At 31.7% G+C, this 22413-nt stretch overlaps 1 protein-coding gene across 13 annotated transcripts in view; it reads right to left on the reverse strand.

Moving 5' to 3' along the window:
• Positions 1-22072, reverse strand: part of LOC143084924 (inositol polyphosphate-4-phosphatase type I A-like) — an 83979-nt gene extending 61907 nt beyond the window's left edge. For 8 of the 13 annotated variants that reach the window (XM_076261003.1, XM_076260996.1, XM_076261000.1 and 5 more), the window contains exons 1-10: positions 21953-22024; positions 17879-18034; positions 15593-15657; positions 13498-13533; positions 10156-10237; positions 9839-10048; positions 7692-7736; positions 7037-7158; positions 4835-4951; positions 4112-4191 (exon numbers count right to left, since the gene is read on the reverse strand). In XM_076261003.1, coding sequence (XP_076117118.1) covers positions 4112-4191; positions 4835-4951; positions 7037-7158; positions 7692-7736; positions 9839-10048; positions 10156-10237; positions 13498-13533; positions 15593-15657; positions 17879-17993 — 872 coding nt within the window. In that variant the 5' untranslated portion in view covers positions 17994-18034; positions 21953-22024. Of the gene's footprint in view, positions 1-4111; positions 4192-4834; positions 4952-7036; positions 7159-7691; positions 7737-9838; positions 10049-10155; positions 10238-13497; positions 13534-15592; positions 15658-17878; positions 18035-21952 lie in introns of all 13 variants that reach the window. The other 5 variants (XM_076261005.1, XM_076261002.1, XM_076260999.1 and 2 more) reach the window with 3 other exon arrangements.
• Positions 22073-22413: the final 341 nt, after the last annotated feature.

Raw genomic sequence — 22413 nt, forward strand, 5'->3', positions numbered from 1 at the left:
AATTAAATTAAACAGACCTATAAAAATTCAAATGCACGTGTGGCTTAATCTATTTATATCTAATCATTAGTATATTTATGTTAACATCGCTTATATGGTCATCTGAGGTCAACTCGATATTTAATTAGATGGAGCCTAGACTAAAATACACACGAAACGAAACTACATATTGTTGACCCTATGCTCTGTAAACTGTTTATTTTAGACTTTTGATAGTTTGGATAAATGTTTTACATTGTTATAGATAAAATATGAAAATTTGAGTCAAATCGGTGACAATAAATTTGACAGCTAGTGCCCCTTTAAGTTTACATCAATGTTAATTAACTAAACACAGGTCATATGATGCCTTTGGTTTATCAACCACAACCAATACCTAATGCCACAATATTCTATGGTCATCAATACCTATTCAATTTCAATGTCTAAACTTGCCTAGTAAATCTTAAAAAAATACGACTGAATGTAAAATGGCAGGATAAAAAATATACCAGTCATATAAAAAAAAGATTATTTGTACCGGAGAGAACCTGTACAAGTGTTCACCTCATAAAAGCAATCAAAGCGCTGTAAGCGCTGAAGGCAGTTAACCAAAAACCAAGGCAACCGTAATTATGAAAACTGTGGCAATGTTGCCTCAACATTAAACATTCATATATAGTACATTCATGTTTATCTAATGATTTATTTATTAAGGCAAATAATTTATATGTAATAAAGGTTTCAAAAGCAATGCATATATCAATGTATATTTTTTATGGTGAGTCTGCAGTGTACAAGTTCCCAATGATTGCAGTTGTACTACTTGGTAGTTAACCTTGGTTTTATTTGACTGCTAGAAGTTCAATTTGACTTAAGTATGAAAATGTAATAGTATGAATGGACTGGTTTCCCTGGAAAGAAAACTGAGTTTGTGTTCTATAGTACAAAAGTTATGAGACACAAATCAGACAAATGTTCACTACAACAGGGATCAAAGGTGAGGTCTGACTGACTTGCCCATAGTAAATGTAAATGATTTGTTATTTTGTCCCATACATATTAATATATATAATTTAGGGGTGGGGATCAGAACGGTTTTCAAGTTCTCAAACAGGTAGGGGTAGGCAGAGGATTTAGGGGGCAGGGGGCCCGGCCCCCTTTTTGGGGGAAAACATTTGGTTGCTTATATAGGGAATCACTGAAGCGTGACTGGAGTGGGCCCCTCTTAGGTCAGTCAGTGGGCCCCACTTATGAAAATTTCTGGATCCGCCACTGGGGGTAGGGTGACCTTAGGGACTTCCCCTACATTTCATTTTATTTGTTATATTGTCCCATACATGAATATATATGGTTTAGGCAGCAACCATTTGATTTTCTGGGGGGGGCTATGGTTTTTTTTGGAAAAAAAAGTTTGTTTCCAGTTTTTGGAGAAAAAAATAATTTGTTTTTGATTCTGAGAAAAAAAAATTGTTTGTTTCACCCTCAGCTGCCACTATATGTAATGCTAAAATTGAAAGAAAAAAATTGTTTTCGACTTGTCGCGAAAAAAATAGATTGTTTTTCGCCGCAGGCGAAAAAAAAAGTTTGCACAGAAAAAAAAACCATAGCCCCCCCCAGAAAATCAAATGGTTGCTGCCTTAGGGGTGGGGATCTCATTGGTTTCCAAGTTCTCAAACAGGAAGGGTATAGGGTGACCCAAGAGACTCCTCCTATATTTCATTTAATTAGTCATATTGATCCATACATGAATATATATTGTTTTGGTGTGGGGATCTCGACCGTTTCCAAGTTCTCAAACAGGAGGGTTGGGATCGATGACCACAGGGACTTCCCTTATATTTCATTTGATTTGTTATATTGTCCCATACATGAGTATATATGGTTTAGGGGTAAGGATCTTGACCATTTCCAAGTTCTCAAACAGGAGGGTGAACAGTGACCTCAGGGACTCCCCCTATCTTTCATCTGATTTGTTATATTGTCCCATACATGAATATATATGGTTTAGGGATGGGGATCTTGACCATTTTTAAATTCTAAAACAGGAGGGGTGGGGTGACCCCTTGCGACTCTTCCTATATTTCATTTGATTTTTCATATTGTCACAAACATGAATATATATGGTTAAGGGGTGTGGATCTGGACCGTTTCCAAGTTTTCAAACAGGAGGGGGTGGGGTAACTCCAGGGACTCCCCCTATATTTCATTTTTTATTCATTATATTGTCCTATACTTGAATATATGCAGGGGCGGATTCAGACGGGGGAGGGTTGCGGGCTTGCACCCCTCTTAAATTTGCAAAGCATGGGTTGTTCTCAGCTTAATAAAGAATATTCCGATAATTTTACCTCAATTTTTTTTTAGCCTCGCTCTGCTCGGCGTAAATTTAAGTTTGCGCCCCTCCTAACCTAAAATCCTTGATCTGCCCCTCATATGGTTTAGGGGTGGGGAGCTCGACCGTTTCCAAGTTATCAAACAGGAGGGGGTAGAGTGGCCCAAAGAATGCCACCTATATATCATATGATTTACTTACATTAAGGTATATATAATATAGTTGCATAATTTGTGAAAATAAAGAATGAAACTTTCAGTTACTTTAATTGACCCTTCAAAATTGAGAAGAAAAAAAAATAAACCCTGGAAATTGCAGTAATATGTTAACACTTTAAAAACATCTCACATGCATTATCATCATTTATCATTTGTAAAGAAAATTTAGACTGTGACCATGAACATGTATATTGTTAGATATACTGTTCCCAGCTGTCACGTTGTATTGGATTTTTAAATTAAAATTTGTCAAAAAGTAATTTTGAGTTTCTGAATAAAATATTTTTCTGCTTTTTCTTTCTTTTACATATATCTTTTGGTTTACAATACTACTGTTTATATTCATTTACCATGCATAGATGTATTTTTTCACCTGCTTGGATTTATTTTGTAATTGATCGCCAAACCCGGAATTGCCCTTATCCGCTTCCGGAATCGTATCCGATTTTATAAAATTTTGTCTTCACTGCCGCCATTGTTATGTGTTTACAATGTTGTTTTTGTCAATCAGATACGATTTTACTCAATTTATACAATATTTGTCGGCGATTTTCTGTATAAAGCTAGCGGTTGAACAAAATGAACATCGCCGTCAAGAATAATAATGATAAAAATAAGTTTTTAGCTCGTTTAATTGGAGACTTTGGTGAACATTGTGAAAAGGTTTGCAAAGTAATTTCTTATTTTCTTTCAAATGTAAGGTGACTACGTCGGGCGTAGCTAGAAACCAACTATCCTAGTCGAAATTCCGCTTGCAAAAGTGGAAGGTCGCGGACCTCGGACCACCGCTAATTTGCACACCTGCCTTCAAATTGAAAAGCTACGAAAAATTCTTTTTTTCTAATTTGAAATTGCCGCCAACAGCATGAACGGTTGAACTTATTATATAATAGACTACTGACGTAGTTGTACTACGTATTGATGACAAGCAATATTCCTGCGACTTTTGTCATTTGGGAAATCTAAACTACTTGTCTTAAGAGATTTTCGGCGATTAAATATTTCATACAATTGTTCTTTGACATCTTAGCTAAAAGCACAAGTCATAATGAACTACATAAGGATTCTTAATAAGCACTACTTCCTATGTGTAACTTTAAAACTTTTGGATAAATCGACGATCATTTAAGGTTTTTCTGGTCATTTTTTTTGTAATCCAGAATAAAAAGTATTAAAAAAGTGTTCAATTAGTTATATATAACATAGTAGCAAGCTAGATAATAGCAATGGCAAGTATTTCAGGATTTATTGGGTAGAACACAAATCTAGGGTGCTCGCATAATGCAGCTTAACTGCATAAAAAATCTGTCCCTAAGCAAACTGGATTTTGTTTTCTTTTTAAACTACCAATCTCTAAAATTATCAAATCAAAATTGATTTTATTTTAAACTGAGATGTGTAAACAATGAATTAAACTTTAAACCAGTATGGTCAACATCACTGGTCAAAGGGAAGTAACTGTAGTAACTCTATGTTAAACACCTTAACATTTAGTTTAATATTATAATAACCTTTTTAAAATGTTTAATCAACAAAATTAAAACCACAGAATTTAGTTTGTTTTTAAAATATGACTTACTGTAAGGGTAATGCTAGCTCCATCTGATGAGATGTAAGGACGTCTTGTACAGTAAATATCACCTGACCCATTTGGGACATCTGTCAAAATAAAGTCAAACAATAATTCTCACTGGAAGATTTTTCCCATACTATGAGAAAAGGTGGTCGTTTATTTTCATAGTATATAAGATTACTAAATATTTGATAAAAAACTACTTACAAAATAAAATAAAAATAGATAATTAATCTAATCCTTGCTAGCGATGTGGGTCATATGAATACTTTAAAAAAGCTATATGGTAACTACTATTTCAGCAAGTTCTCAAAGTTGTCAAATTGTCCTTAACATTATATTCTCCACACATTTCCCAATGAATGTAGCCTATAAACTACATATTCTAATGCAGTTTTGATGTGATTTTAGCCAATTTTGAATTTTAGATATAACCTTCAGTTTGTAAGTTTCCATTTGTATGACGTTATGTTTGGCCATGATGTCTTTGCGCAAAAATCATTTTTTTTTAAATGCATTAAAATCGGAATAACAGTACTGTAGTTGAAGACTTTTCGCTGTCAATTTTGATTTGATGGTCACAAATTTACGTTTTACTGACTCTGCTACATGTTTGCAACCATGAAATCGCCAATTGAAGGTTAATAAGCACCTCATCAACTACAGTTCTAATATTCTTTAATCCCAGTCAATTAGAAAGTTTGGTATAATAATTGTCTAAGTACTAACTGTTCCAGTCAATCTTTCCTTTACATGGTAGACTGTTAACTTTATCCTTGTGTTTGTGTCAATTCCATTCGAATCACCAAAACCTATTGTCTTCAAAAACTGAGGACAATTGGTTTTCTGAAATCAAAATATCCAAAAGTTTTAAAAATATGTTAAATAAAGAAATCCATGAATTTCAAAGTATAAGGTTTAATTTCATATATTTCTAAATGTTTCTTTTTAATGGAAAAAGCTAATATTGTTTACTGCATTGCTTAATTGTAAAACCATTAAACACTTGCCAAAGTAGCAAGGTATTCATGGAGATTTAAACACAATATGACCTTCAGCAGCTCTTATACATGTTATAACCCTTACCATGCTGTGACCTTCATATGACATGCTTACCCAAACCACTTTTATTTGGCTCCAATGGCTCTCCATACTTTTAGAAGTCAACTTTATGATACTTATTGCGAAAAATTTATGCATGTTCCATCAACCTGAGGCTATTTATTGTCAGGTTTCTCATGTTTAAGTAGCTTTTTGAGCTCAATTACAAACTTGCAAAATTGAAATCGGATAAAATGGTTTTCTCTGGAGTGGTGGGCTTCCCTACAGTGTCTTACACAGGAAGTTCAGAGGCCTAAAACTAAAAAAAACAGCTGCGCCATGAGCGCATGATAAGCCTGTTGTCTTATAAAAAACAATACATGTTTTGGGAATAACATGCAGGGTTGTACAGGAAGTCATGCTAAGTATATCCTGACTCATTCCTTATTTCTGCTCAATAGGAAGTTCATATAAGAGACAGAATTTCAAGAAGACTATCTTTTTTTACCAAAAAGCTCAATAAAAATTCATTAACTCAAAAATGAAAATAAAGAATCATCTCAAAAAGGTATACAGATCTTCAGATTAATATGACTAACAAGTGTGTGAAGTTTAATGCAATAACATACCTGTCAACCTGTGACGATGAAAATGCAGGTCATGACCTGCATTGAAGAATGAAATCTCAGGTCATAACGCATACAAACTTTTTTGAGCTGAATTTCAGTATTTAGGGGACATTTTTCTTATAATTCAAATCAATGTTTCCAAAACATTACATGTTCACTTGGTTAAGTAATTTAAAATTTTATTATTTATTTTTTCATTGCACTTTTATATTATAAGAAACAATTTTGAATGGTGACAAAAAAGGGGAAGTAACTCAAGTTGAAAAATGTTTGTAAACAACAGTGAAATTTATTTACGACCTAAAGCTAAGGTAATTGTTGTTAATAAACAATGTGTTTGGCACTAAAGCTGTCAGGTTAAGCCATGCATTTAATGGGTCATTTAATTTGACAGTTTACACAGCTATCTGAACTTCCTGTTCATGGAAGAATTACGAATTTGCCGGTATTTTCAAAGTTAAAATCACTTAGAAATTAATCTCAAGGCTAAGAAATCCAGGTGAAAACAGGTCATTTTCGGAATTCCCGGGTTATTTAATGACCCGGCGGGTGTCCCGGGTGAACCATCAGAATTGTGAAATTCTCGTGTAACATTTGCAGAATACGGGTCAGTTGACAGGTATGGCAATAATCATAAATAGTTTTTGAAATACGGCTTGACATGTGAATAAAACACACCCCTGTTTTAGATACAAAGTCCTGTAACACAAAAAGGTTTAATCTTATTTTCACCAAAAATTATACAGATTGTATGACGATCATAAGAAACAACTATCTTAGGTTTCATGAAAGGATAAGTTGTTCTCAAGTTAAGGTGCAATATGTTTACCCCGGACAGACAGACGTTGGACATTTGTATACCATAATACATCCAGTCAAAATATTGACGGGTGTATAAAAAATAGATCAAACCCACAGGGTTATAACTACTGATCATAATTTTAATGAAATACACATAGGAAACAACTAGTCTGGTTTCAGGTCCAGTTGAAGGCCAAAATCGGAAAAAATCGTGAAATTCAGTATTTTTTGTCCAAATGACCTTCTGAGACGGCTGGTCTCAGATTAGTTTCACACCAACATTAGAACTGTTGGGGTTTATGTGTTAACTGGGATCCACTGTACATGCAGACTACTGGTGAGTACGTATATCAGCATCCCTCTGTCTTTGGGGTCAAGAAATAGGACGGAAAATCTTTTTTTGCTTTTTGCACCAGGTAAACCAACCTTGGGGCTCGTGTGATTTACAGTATAGACTTACCTCAACTACTTCAGTATGACTGTGTTGGACCCATGTTTGTTGCTGTGGTGGGTTGATGGTATAGATTACAATAAATGGATTAGGAGGGTTAGCTGAACTGTCATTAGGCAGATCTTCACAAGCTATCAAAGTAGAAGAGTATATAATGTTAGTGACTAGATAAATAAATTATTTTATATCCTGTTCTAAACATTATATTGAAATCTGTGACATTACATTACTAGTAGGATGTGTTTTATTATTCGTGGATCAATTAATTTTACCCTCAAAATGTAGTTAAATCATATTACACAGCACAGCACTGCAAAAACACTAAACCAGTGCTAAATGTAATGTTGGCCAAGTTTTATAGCTGTCTTTCATAGCTATTTTCCAAGAATGAAGGGTCAGTTTACAGGTATTGAACTTTTGACCTGGTATTATGTAATATAGTGAAAATTTATAAGTGATAAGAGGTGTTAATGACAATATTCAATTCAAATCAAGAAACTTATATTAGAACAGAAACGTAGGAAAAGGGCCACAAGAAATGTCCTAAAATACAATTTACAAATAACATCTGCTTTAAAAATACATTTCTTCAGTCTTTTTTTCATTGTTTTCTTAATTCTGTTATAAATAAATTTTAATATTAGTAAAAAGTTTTGCTACTTACATAGGCATATTTCCATAGCTGGCTCGTCATTAGTGTTTGCATTTCCTAGGAAACAAGAACAAAAATGTTTTAACTGGTCCATTATATTACATGCATCTTATTATGACTTACATTAGCTCTTAAATAAAGAAGGTGGCATAAGCACAAGCAGGTGATAAAACTTCTAGGCAATTTTAATCATAATCGTATAATTCAATTTCATCAACGATGGAACATATTGATTTTTTAAAGGTGCAAATTTACACTTTATTTACAGTTAGTATTTAAGGTGAAACTGTTAAATTGAAATTAAAAAAAAAAAATGCAAAATAAAAGCTGATAAAAAGAGCGATATAGAAAGATATTAAAACAGAGAAATAATACCTAGAAAAAGCCTAAATGTTCAGAGAACTGCAGTATTAAACCATTAGAATAACATTTTCTATAATGGTTATCCATTTATCATTGTACATTTATTATTATTGTTTTTCAGTAATTTTATCTAATGAAAATCGTAAATATTTTTTGGGGAAAAACCGGGGAACATACTTGGTAATTTAAACAAAATGGCCCAGTTTTAAATGACCATAGAGGTCAAACCCTGAACGGTTGGGGGCAAGTATGGACACAACAATCAAGCTGGATACAGCTCTGAATTTGGATTGTGATGAAATAGTTGACACAGAATGAATGTGCTCTAATGAACTGAAATTTATTTTTTTTGGCTTTTGAGCAATTCACTATGCAGTTGAATATTAATCCTCTTCAAAAAAAGAAATTTTCCTTTTAATTTCTGAAGTCTGAAAAGTGAAAAATTACACATCTCAATTCAAATTTCTTATATTAATGGAGTTTGCAACAATAACTACTCATTTAAATACATAATAAAATATTAAAATATAAAATGTCATAGTCATGGCTAAAATTAATATTAATTAATAGTAACTTCTAAAAAAATAAATGGGGAATGTGTCCAAAGGGACACAGATGATGCCCCCAGTGCAGATAACGTTATAAAGGGACATAACTCAAGAACTGTAAAAGTGAAGCTGCAAAAAATTGAACTAAAACTGAGTTTATAGGTAATAAGCATTATATACACATTTTTTACAGAAACTAAAAAAATCTTCAATTTTTCCACTTGTAAAGGGGCATAACCCTAGAATGGTAATCAAAGTGTTTGTAATCACTAAGATTGCTTCAATTTATCAGTAAGTAGTAAAGTGAATATTGCAGTGTATATTGTATATAACATTGATTTAAGTTAATTCAACTACTATTCTTGATAAAGAAAGATAACTCCCAATTTCAAAGAAGATTTCTAAAGCATTGTTTTTTTTTTGTTGATTCAACAACCATTCTGGACAAAGAAAGATAACTCCAATCTATTGTCTTGAAACTACAAAAATGCTTGTTTTTGGCCCCTTTTTGGCCCTTTATTCCTAGACTGTTAGCCCCATTCCCAACAAAATAATCCCAACCTTCTACTTATGGTATTAAACATTGTGGTACAATTTCAGAACAATTGAAATACTTATACACAACTTTTTGTCCTGACACTAGATAAATGATTTTTGTGTGCCCCTTTGGGCCCCTCATTCCTAACCTTAGGGACCATAACCCCTAAAATCAATCCCAAGCTTTCTTTTGTGGTTATAAACATTGTGTTAAAATTTTATTGCTTTCTATTTACTTATACAAAAGTTATTATCCAGAAACCATCCGTCTTCGTAGACGACAACGTGATACCAATATACGACCGCAATTTTTTTACGGTCGTATAAAAATAGCTCCTGGAAACCATAGATTTTGCAACTAAAACTCAGTTTATCAATAGCTGTCTTGAACCTTGAACCTTGACCTATTAGCCCTACTGTGCATTATCCAATCAATTTCAATTTAATAATCATTTAAAAGATTTTGTCTGAAAAAAATGTGATAAAGATACTAAGACAGCATTCATCATATTTTTACTTTGACTTCATCACAACAGAGCTAAACCAACAAAATCATGAAATTACGTAATCTTCAGCCCAAAATAAAGCAAGCATAAACAATATAGATGATTAAATGAATGACCTTTGACCACAATCCTACACCTAACATGACAAAAGTTTACCAATAGAATCAGTATTAATTAGTGACAATAGGATTCTGTATATTCGCACCAGACTGTGTTTCGAATGCCATCCCTGTTTCTGTAGGAGGAGGTTGTGATACTGGGTCCCGTCCTGTCTTGGCCTGGATCTGTTCCCGTAAACTCTGTAGCTGCATCTTAAGACATTCGTAACTAGAGAGGTGAAGGGCCTGAATCCATTCATCTCTTTCTGTTTCTGTTCTTGTGGCAAAATGGTAGGTAGGTTCATCTCCTTCAAAAACTGAAAGTTTGATTCTCTCATTAATACAGAAACTAAACAAATTCAGAGAAAATGAACTGAAACTTGCATGTGCATAAATATACTATATATCTTATTAAACTATTTACCTATAATAAATGCATTATCTATTTCATCATCTAGTTCTATTGTACATCTCTCTAATACTAACACTCCTAGTGGTTCTGTTCTCTGCAAAATATAATATATATTTTCATAATCATTTAAGAAAAACTTATTAGATAAAACATTAATAGATCAAATATCGTAACAGGCTTTACGTATATATTTGGGGTGTTGTTCATTTCAGTAGAATAGTCCTTGTCAGAATTTGTTTAAAAATGAAAATAAAAGAATGATAAGTCAATCTTGTATATTACTCTTCAGTATAAATATACATATATAATTTTTTATATCAAAGATTACCCTAACACACATGTTTTGTAAAATTATAATGCATGTAGCTCATAAATAATAAGCTGTTTTATGAAGGCAAAACAAGAGACATTTGGTTAATATCACATTTACATGTAATCTAATCTGAACGTTTTTGGGTGTAAAACAGTTGTTAAATATAGAAATGTCTTGCCTGTTTTATTTGTGATTTTATTCATTTTGAGAGTCTGCAATATGAAGGTTTTACTGCATGTATAACATAATTTTAACATTATCAATTATCCTTGAAAATGAAGTCATGGTCAGATGAACCCTGCCAGACAGACATGTACATCTTAAAATTATTCCATACATCAAATTTACTTGTCTGATTGCTTATAAATCTAGAGAAACAAACTACATTACAAAAACTAAACAGTGTTTAATGAATCATGAAAATGAGTTCAAGGTCAGATGAAACCTGCCAGTCAGAATATGTACTGACAATCATTCAATACCACAAATTATTGTTGAACTACTCATCTGAAATACAAACTTAACAAAATAACTTTAACCTTGAATATTGATCCATGAAATGAGGTCAAGGTTAGGTGAACATACCATGACAGACACATAGGCCTTGCAAGTAATCTATACTAAATATAGTTATCTTATTACTCATAATAACAGAACATTTCATTTTCAACAAAACAGTATTCTTTTTGCAAGCATTCACTGAACCATGAAAATGAGGTAAATAACAATGGACATATGACAGACCGAAACTTTATAACATGAGTTCTCTTATAGTTGGGGCCTGTTATCTAACTCCCACGTGAATAGATATTTTTCGTATCACACCGTACGGAGTGTGATATGAAAAAGTGATATCAAAATTACGTTAATTTGATTGGCTTATCTCGTAAATTTCCAATATTTTCATTGGCCGTTGATCAGGTCATTATTCACTGGAAAAGGTCATGCCGGGACTACTTTTTTTCTTGACAACTGATTGTTTACTTCCGGTTTTTGCGATTTTCGTCTGCTTTATCGTCTGCATTATCTAATATAAATCTTATCATGGACGAAGAAATAAAGAAAGGAACCCGTGCACTCGTTATGAAACCTATAAAACTATAAAAAAAAAAAAAAAATATATCTGGGAGTCAATGGAACAGTATTCTGTTCACACAAGAACATACAACACAATGAAATAAAACCATATTAGTTCAAAAAGTATACAGATCAGTACGTGTTGCAAAGAAAAACGGCCGTAGCAACACAACTGGCAACAAATAGGCCACGCACATACAACTCGAGTTGATATCAATCGATATCTAATTCTCACTCGTAATGAAACCTATAAGTATCTGTATGGCAGACCTGTATACAAGGTATGAACATCCACGTCTTCTACCTACTAATTGCAATATAAAGCTTTATACACAAATGGTTTACTGTAATACAGTGTCACAGCTGGATTGTGATCCCTATGAAATATTCATCATTTTCACAAACAGTGCAAAGAAATATAGAATGTAGGACAGAAAGTCACAGGACAAAAAGTCACAGACAAAAAGTCACAGGACAAAAAGTCACAATTAATTTTTTCTGATTATTTTCTTTGAATAAAAGAATGCTTATTTCTTTAAAAATATTTTGTATTTTTCTTGAACTATTGTATATAAACCAACTTTGTTAACACAATTTATCAAAAAAATATCAAAGATGATCAAATAATGTGAAAAAAAACAAAATGTCATAGTGGCTTGGCACTTAAATGGCTTCATGGTGCCAAGAAATCTTTCTTTTGCATGATTAAAATTGAATAAATCTTCATTTTTCAAGTATAATGACACATTTCCTAAACTATAGTATTAAAATATACGTATTAAAAAGTAAATATTTCAAGATATTTCTCTTATATATTCAAACAATTGTCCACAGATTATTTGTGACTTTTTGTCCTGTGACTTTTTGTCCTACCAAATTTGTGACTTTATGTCCTGTGACTTTTTGTCCTGTGACTTTCTGTCCGTTTACCGAAATATATAGCTGTACATTAAGTCCATGTGTAGTCTGGTGGACATTTGTCTCATTGACAATCATACCACGCTTACTTATTTTTATATTTAGGTTATGCTTTTTACTTTATAACAGAATGCTTTGTTTTAAAGGTTAGTGCTAAAATATAATTGCTGTGAAAAACTAACTCAAATGTAAACCTAACAACATTATTAAATAGATCAAGAATGGTTATAAGAAACTTCACACCAGATTATTGCAATTAACCAAAGAAATAAAATATTACAAGGAGGCAGATGCAGAAGAAAAGTATCTTAAAAACAGACAATTTGTTTATTTAGAATTTGTCATGTATGCTGACCATGTTTGTTTTTAGTGAACAGTTTTCCAAATAGTTTTCTGTATAATCTTCTGTTTTCTATTCTTGATGTTTTAATTTTAAGTCCTTGTTTTGGTCAATGTAATAAACACTGTCAATCAATCAAGCTTTTGGCCAATGTATTATGTTTCTTGAATTTATGATATTTATTTTAAGTTTATTCATTCATTGGTAAAAACATTGACACTTGTAGGGAAAAAGAGATTAAAATAAAATTAAGCAGCAAGCAATATGTAAAGAATTAGGACATCATCTGTCTAATCATTTGTGTCTAATTTACCATCAATAAAATATGTGTTTAAGAATATTCCCCACTTTTGCAATATTTTATTCAAAACAATTCCCAAATTTTAAAGTGATCATCAATTTTGTTTCTATTACAGAGACAGAGATAAGAAAAGAAGTTGTACAAGAAATCTGTAAATTAAAAGGTAAATATTTGAAATAAGATATTACAGCTAAGGAGAAACTAGGCTCAGATAGCTTTTGTTCTTCAGTAATGTATGAGTTGCTTTAATATGATAATCATGATTCTCGGCTTGAAATTTAATAATATTTATACATAGTTTGGGGGAGAAAATCTCCTTAATTTTCTGGTCCAATAAAACTTTAAGTGTTAAAATAACTAAACTAAATCTATTAAGCAATTATAAGCATCAAACAACAAAATTACCAAAGATGGCGCTGGGTTCAACTTTCGGTTATTTTTCTGAAATTGTTGAAATGAAATGAAAACAAATTTTCAGTATCATAGCTATATATATATATAGTTTAGCGGTAAATTTTACATCTGTTATGAAGAGTAAAATATACTTGTGTTCATGTCTGTAGAATCACGGACAAGAAAGTAAAACTTTGTAGCACTTCTTGTACCTATCAGTATCCCAGTAAATCAAAATAGAATTTCAATTAAGAAAAACATTGACATATGGTTCTGTTTAAAAAGCTTTTTCTTGCCAGATTTTTTGACAATAAAAATTGTGGTTGAAAATACATTAAAACTATTGATAAAAGAAATTGAAATTTCACAATTATTTTGGCATATATTTTGTCCTTACATGAGGTGTCATGTTGATTGATTGATGGACTGCTTAAAACCAAATGGTAAATATTAAACACATTTCCTAGATAATGATATGTATTGATATAAAATCTGTTTATACTAGATTATAACATGCTGAACTAGATTCTTAATGCTGAAACAGGCAGCATGCCAACATTACAATGAAGTGTGAGCTTTTACTCAACTTTGAGATGAAAAAACAGCAAGTAAAGAGCTGTTCCTTTTATCTTTAATCTCAGAATGCTTAGCAGAGAATGAGAAGACTCAAATACCAATTGATAAGTTTTTAATGTGACCTGGACAGGGGTCAATCCTGTAACCCTTTTCATATATTTCTAATAACAAAATTATACATGTACACCAAAACCTTTTTTTTTTTTATTTGGACAACAAAATCTATATATATCATACCATGGTTAAGGTGAGATTCAATCACCAACCTTTATACATATTATATTATTTCTAGACTGTATCATAAACCAATACAGCATATACCTTTTCCAGCAGTTCTTCAATCATGTTACATATTCTAGAAACTAATACAATTTGATATGCTATTTTATTGCATAACAATATAGTATTTCCCACAGAAAGTAACCAAAAGTTAGCGTGCAATAAATTCTAATATTGCACTAGTGCAATAAATCTCCAAAATTCATGACGTCATCCACGACAAAATCTTAATTTAAATCAATTTTTACTTTCAAATATTATATTGCTATACAATAAAAGGATTATTGCACAAATATTTGGGAATATTGTCCTGAGTAGAACATATATTATACTCCCAAGATCATGCAATATAAAATTCTACTTGGGACAATATTCCCAAATATTCATGCAATAACCCTATAATACTACATGAACGTATTATGCTAATGCGACAATAACATACTATAAATCTAAAATTTATTTCTTCTGATCATGTGACATTAAACAAATGTAGGATACTCTATTCAGAGAAAAGGTGAAAGAAATGGAAGGAAATTTAATTGTGTTCAAAGGTTGCAGCTCATTTATGATTTTACATGAATAAGATGTTGGGTATACATACTTTGACCTATAATTGTTAACTTTTCATACATTGTGACTGGGATGGAGAGTTGTCTTATTGGCACTCATACCACATCTTCTTATCTATATTGACAGAGCACAGGTGATCACAAGTCCAGTTTATTTACACATACAGTACTATGGATTTCTTTATTGGCACATTAATCAAACCAATATTCCTAAAATAAAAAGTATGTTCCTTGTGGTGAGGATTGAAATGAAAATACCTTCCTACTTATATATTTAAGGAATGACTGTAATATTTTTTCTGTCTGTGAAGAAATAACATTAAAATTTGGTGCACACTGAATAACGTGCGTAGCGAGTTATTTAACAGTGTGCACCACATTTTTTATGTTATTTCGAATAGACAGAAAAAATATTACAGTCATTTCTTATAATTTAATTCTAAATTCCATTTTAAACCGTAGAAAACCATGAAAAAACGTTGATGACGTCACGGTCACATGACTAAATTATGTCTTTGGGCTCATAACAAAATAACCTCAGCCAATCAGGAGACGTGTTACATCCAAAATTAAGTTATTTAATTTAGTTTTTTAAGGTATACGCTGACTTACATCCCACTACAGATATATACACTAATGTATTGTAATGTACAAACAAAGTTACTACAAACATAATAACTTACAGATTCTTTGTTCTTGTAATAAAACAACAGATTTCCTTTAAGTTTACAATGTCTAGTAATGTATGCTGTCAATAGAAAATAACTTTAATATGATACATATTCAGAATAGTAACTTGTGTGTGCAAGTAAGTAACTTGTGCGCACAGCTTGTAATTTCATTTTTGCATGGCACTCAAGGGCTTTCGTACTTATACTTCCATAAAATGAGTATTGCTCAAAACAATTTAAGAATAACATCTACTATCTAAATATTAATATTACTTTTATGGAGTATGTATGCATGAGTAGAGAAGTACCAATCTTACCAAATCAGAAGTTTCAATCTTTTTTTATATTCATATTTGAAGTACTGTTTGTTAAAAAAGAATCCTCTCAGGCTCTCTCAATTTTAGATATCTAAATTCTGTTTAATGTTTTGAAAATATGACATGTTCTATAAACTTAAATAAACTGTGCATGATATTACATTAAAACCTGCAATTACTTTAAGTATGAGTATCATTTTGTCTTAATTGTACTGATCATTTTATGTAGTTGATTCAACAGATCTTCAGAGCTTTTGTTATTTGTAAAATATGCACATCAACTTTAATTAAAACGTTTGACTTGTATTTCAGAAAACAAGTTTCATGTACTTTGAGTAAAGTAGATAAAAAATTCCTATTTCCTCTGGATTATTGTCAAATTTGTAAAGAGATAGATCATATTGAAGTAAAAAAGTTGTCCTAACATTGCTATTGGAGACTATCAATGAACCATGGTGTATGCACATATTACCATATATGATGTTGTTTTAAACAGAATCAGCCTGAAGATACATTTTGTCTTTCTTGATCAGCAAAAAAATAAATACATATCTGATTCAGGTAGACGATTTGGTATTCTTAACTCTAAATTCTCCTTTGAAATGTTTTACATGGGTCATTTTGCATTTTTTGGGGTCTTATTAGGCCAATTAAAATTAATTGCTAGATTTTCATCCCCGCCCGCCCCGATTTTTTTTATTTTGAAAAATTTACGATTTCCGGATTTTGTTCATTTCCGTTACCGGTAACCGTCAATAATTTCGTTTCATTCGAACTTCCTATTTCAAATTTCGGTTTTCATATTTCTTGTTTCGAGTACTTTAAAACCATTGTTATGTTGACAAATTCTGCTGCTCAATGATGACAATATCATCTACAGAGAATAGAGATAGATTACCAGAAGGGCATGAAATATTCGGGTTACGAGTAATATGCTGTGTCCAAGAACGCAAATCGCGGTATGTCACAAATTGGAAATTTCTGTCATTAGAAAACCGTGGATTTTTTTCAATAAAACATTGACTTTGTGTCAGCAAATTTGGGCTCTGAAAATTTCAAAAGCGCAAGAATCGTGGAACACATTGGTAGAAAAAAACATAAATGGATTAAAAAAACTGACAAAAGCACGAACTTGTTAAATCTATGACCGTATATTGAGTTCAAAAAGTCGGCAAACATACACATTGTGTTATAGAAAGCCCTTAGATTTACCCATGGCTATTGTTTTTGTTTAAAACACCAAATACCTTAAAAGAGTCATTAAACAACTTCATGTTTTACATTGTAATTATATTTGCTTCAGTCTTGCATAACTTGAGAGTCTTAAAAGCACAACCCTACTATTATTAAGTATATTGGGCGCGAATGGACCTGATACCACTATTACCAACACTGTTTGATTTCTCATTTCTTTCATAATACTTGTGTTGCATACCATTGCATTTGCATAATTTTACGGGGACTACAAACCATCACTTAAAAAGTAGTCCAATTTCTCCATGATTTTACTGTTTACTTGAAATAGGTTTCTAAAGTAGCAATTGCATGTAGAACAGTCGTTGCCAATCAGAGATATTTATTTAAGAATTTGAAAAATTATGTACGATTCTTTATACATGTTTACACATGTACATGGTATAAGCTAATTATAACACTTGCATATATATATATATGAAGTTTACGTCACAAGAAGGTTTCATATCAAATAAAATTTAAAAAATAAAATCCTCCCACCCGCCCCATTTTTTTCAAAACTTTGGATGAAAATCTACTAATTAATTTTAGTTGGCCTTATACATGTAGCTGATTATGCAGTATGAGTTTAACTTATTGTTGAAGGCCCTACCATAACCTGTAGTTGTTAATTTCTGTGTTATTTGGTCTCTTGTGAAGAGTTGGCGCATTGGCACATATACCACATCTTATTTTTATATCTTATCTAACATATTTATTCTATTTAATCTAAATTAATCATTCTTACTTTCTTCTTTCTTGAATATTCTTCCCTCTGGTTTATATTTCATGGATAGTATTCCTTCTTTATCTACGACACCCTGCTCTACTATATGGGTTAATTCTTTACTGTTGAACCTCATGGTGATCTAGGGGACATAATCTTATGGGAAAACACTGTTGTCTGAAATATTCATGATATCAATTGATGGTGCCTGAAAAGGTACTATTTGAAGCTCATTCAGTGATTCTTCTGTGGTATTGTGTATGGAAAGTATGTATGGATGAGAATTATAGGTGAATACATAGCACTTAGTTGTAAAATGTTTGTTTATAGCATGTTTTTAGTCATTTTTTAAGTACATGTATATATTATAAAATCAGTACTGATAAGGGGAGATAATTTGATTTATAAGGGAGATAATATATTTAAGAATTGGAAATACTAGAACCATTTCATTTTAAAAAGTTTAATGGGAATTCTTCATTTTAAGTTCAACAAATGTAAGAGCCACGCATATTTGTTATGTGATGTCCCGGTGAAAAACTTCTATCTCATGAAGCAACAAAGTCAAGGAGAAATCATCTGTTTCTGCTTTACAGAAGATAAAATTTGAGTCCTCTACAAGGTCTCTCAGAACGTTTCTTTCAAAGAATAGCTGAAAATTCATTTTTAATAAAATCCATCTCCCTTAACCAATGCATTGCAGCATAGGGAGATGCCTCCCCTACCGGCCTCTTTGACATTACTTTTGGCAGACTTTTTCTATTCCATGTCATTTAAATGTTTGCTCCCAATACAGTGTAAGACAAGATCTTTTAAGATCTTGATTTGAAATAAGTAAAGCCAGGAACAAACTCGGCAGATACGATCAAATTCCGGCACAATTTTGATTTTTTTTACATAAAAAAAAAATAAATTTCTGAAACGCAAATAAAATTATTTGGGCGGCAAGTTTTTCAGTGGGTCAGGTGGCAATGCCAAACAAATGAAATTTTATTTTAGGCCTTATGTATTATCGTCAAATACAACTTACATTTCAATATTTAGAATGAACACGAATGCGGCCACTTTCATTTAAGACGGAAACAGTCTAAAATTGAACTAAAATGCTAAAATTGTTAAGATTTCAGTTAATAAGCATGACTTAATGATGCTAGTCATGCTAGTGCCTGATATATGTGCATTGTATTGTCCATATTTATGTAGCAGAATCATTCTACTTTCCAATAACTAACTAAAAATTTACATTTTAACAATTCTGTAAAACTGCTATATATTGGGGCCAAAAAGAGGTCTTACTGGACCTACTCCTTTTATCTGATGATGTATTTAATGGAAATTGGATAAATATGGTTAAATCACGGGATTGGCTTTTACAGTTATAAATTAACTCTTGAACTTATCAATTTTATTCTTTCCTATTCCTTCGGAAGGCTAATATAATTATAAGAACAATTTTGTTTGTATTACTGCGTGAATATGACGAAATCAGCTAATGGGTGACATCACCGGTCGCGCACACACTTGGGACTCCACTGTATTCAGACTCGCCAACTGTGGAAACTAAACTGAGCATGTAGCTAAAAAAAGGGGGGCATTTATGCTTCTAAGGAAAGTACTGCTAGAGACAAAATGTTGCCATTTTACATAAATGTGTGCATCATAACAACAAATTATGATACAAATACAAATACAAATACAAATATTTTATTGGCACAAACTCAATTACAATAATTGGCAACGGCCCATACAACTAGTATACTAATAGTAATGATGTAGCAATTAAACAATACTACATAGCATATCATTGTGCACATTTCGAACAATGAAATGTGCAGTTATAAATATCAATATATATAGGTTAATTTGTAAGAATAGACTACTGACATAAGTATAGTGTATGTTATAGCTTCAAATTGTTCATATTACTCATTTATAAGTACATTTTTCCTTAATTCAAATGATTGATTAATAAAAGATGATATTAATCTAAGTGTTTTTCTATACTTGTTATTTAGTAATAGTTTGATATATTCATCCTCAGTTTTAGATTGTTTGTCATAATTTTTAAAATTGGACAATTTTGATATAAGAACATTTCTTTGTGATTCATATTTTGTGCAATGCAAGATAAAATGTTTTTCGTCTTCTATATTTTTATTATGACATAATTTGCACAACCTTTCTTCTTTGTTAACTTGCATCAGAGCTCCAGATAAGTATTCACAAATTGGGGTTTTTACCCACTAATTTCTTATGTAATTGGGTGATAACGTTTTTTAATTGCATTATCAATTCCAATTCACCCCTCAAGTTAATATCAAATTGGGTTTTTCACCACCAAGCTCCTTAATATATTGGGTTTTTTCATCCACACAATATTGAATATTTAGGCAATATCAACCCCAGATGTTTTTCCATCTTATATATGTTGCTTTCTTTGTATATGTGCTAGCTGTTTTATTTGGTTTATTCACTGACCAGCAATTGTAGGTTTAATTTGTGTCCTGTTTCAAACGTCTGCCAGTTTTGGATTTTCTCACAACTTATATAAACTGAAAAAAAACGGATATGTGTATTCACAGGCACTCTTCTCAGATTTTTTTCTTTCCTATATACCTTTATATATTCTGAGAAGAGTGCCTCTGTGTGTATTTACACATTAACCGTAAAATGAAGAAAAAAATATGATATCAACTCTTAGTCTAATTATTCTTGATTTTTTTGTTTTATTCAATTTACATAAATCTGGGTTAAGCTGTCCTTTATTGGAACTTTTGGTTTCTGATGCTTTCCAACTACATATCATGTCATAATTGATTTGGCCTTTCACTTTTTCCAACTTTTTTCGTTTTTGACGACAAAACCAAGTGTTTATTAGCAATGTTCTCGATAAGGTACACAAACACGCCTGTGCGTTCAAAGGACGCTTCCTAAAATCACTGGCTGAGTCTTGTTATCATCATAACTTTCCCTCAGCTATTCAAAAGACGCTGAGAACATGCTTCTATTCAATATTTTTACCGGATATTCACTTTCGTTTTAATTCAATGTATGTTATGATAAATCCCAAGCAATTCGAAAAACTATGACATCATGACATACCCTAATTGGATAAACCCCGAGAAAATCGAAATGTTTTCAAAAACACGTGTACCTTTTGAGCAACGAAAAATTCCAACAGGGACCCATTTCTGCTCCTTGACGCAGAGATCTATTTTTAGAACGAAAGGACATTTCCAATTATAAATATTATTAAATAGATTAACGCGACGACTGTAAACAGATAAGGGTAAATAACGCAAATGGTAGCCAATAAAAGGGTTGAGAACTCATGGTTTTGGCTTATAATTGGGTTTTCCTTTGAATTAATTGGGTTATTGAACCCTGCAATGGGCAATTGCATTGGGTTTTTTATTATTTGTATTGCGTGATCACGCAAATACGCAGCTTATCTGGAGCTCTGCTTGCATGTATCTACCTCTTTCAATTTCAAGATTGTGTGCACTTAGCCTTAATTTTGCCAAAGGTGCCCTATCTTTCAACATATTCAATTGGTCAACATAGTGTGCACGTTTATTTGAAAAACAAAAATTTCGAAAAAATGATAGTTTTGATGATTCTGTAATATATGAATTAGACTGTTCTTGTAAAATTTGGTCATGAATTCGTTGTTTTATTTGAGCAAGCATAGGTGTAATAGGTACATTAAAAGATGTTAAATATGAGAAACCCAGATTATGGATACATTTCTTCATATTACTTGTCCATAGGTTGTTTTCTCTTGTTTGAATAAATATGTCATGAGCTAAGATTTTGTTAGATGAGATTAAATGATCTAAAAATTTCATGGAAGAAAACAAAACTTTAGCTTTTACGGGGAGTCTACCAAGCTCACTGCGACATGCATGGTTGGAAGTTTTACAGTGAACCCCAAGAATTTCTTTCATAAATTTTATATGAAACTTTTCAATATGATTAAACACAACATTTAATTTTGTGACAGGTGTGATGACTGATGTGTATGACCTGGGAATAGACAGTGGCTGATAACTTTGGATAGTCAACTTGTCTTTAAAGTTTAATATACTAATTAACCTGTTTTTGATTAAATCAATTAGCTTAAATCAGGAAACGCACTATTACCTTCCTTACTTCGTCTGAATCAGCTGGCAGTTTTTTTCAAAGTTATCGGAAGAATAATACCGACATGAATCTTTAAAGATATTACTAATACTTCAAAACAACAACGCACCACAAAGGACCAAAACACAAATCGAATCTAGTATTTTTGGTAATAAATATATCGGTTTTCGGAGAAGATACCCACACACTATAAGAATCCATTAACAGTCATCGCACTTTATTATAAGTTAGTCAGTTTATAATCACTTTAACCACTTTAATAAAATTTAATTATTTGTTGACAACAAATTTTATTTTGATTATTTATTGAAACAACTCTTAACAAAAAAAAAAAATATGTGTTGCAACTAATTTTGACACCTGTCCTAATCACCAATCAAGCCAATATTCATGTCATTTAAGTTTTCACACTT

The sequence above is a fragment of the Mytilus galloprovincialis genome, chromosome 8 (assembly GCF_965363235.1).
Source record: "Mytilus galloprovincialis chromosome 8, xbMytGall1.hap1.1, whole genome shotgun sequence".
NCBI lineage: Eukaryota > Metazoa > Mollusca > Bivalvia > Mytilida > Mytilidae > Mytilus > Mytilus galloprovincialis.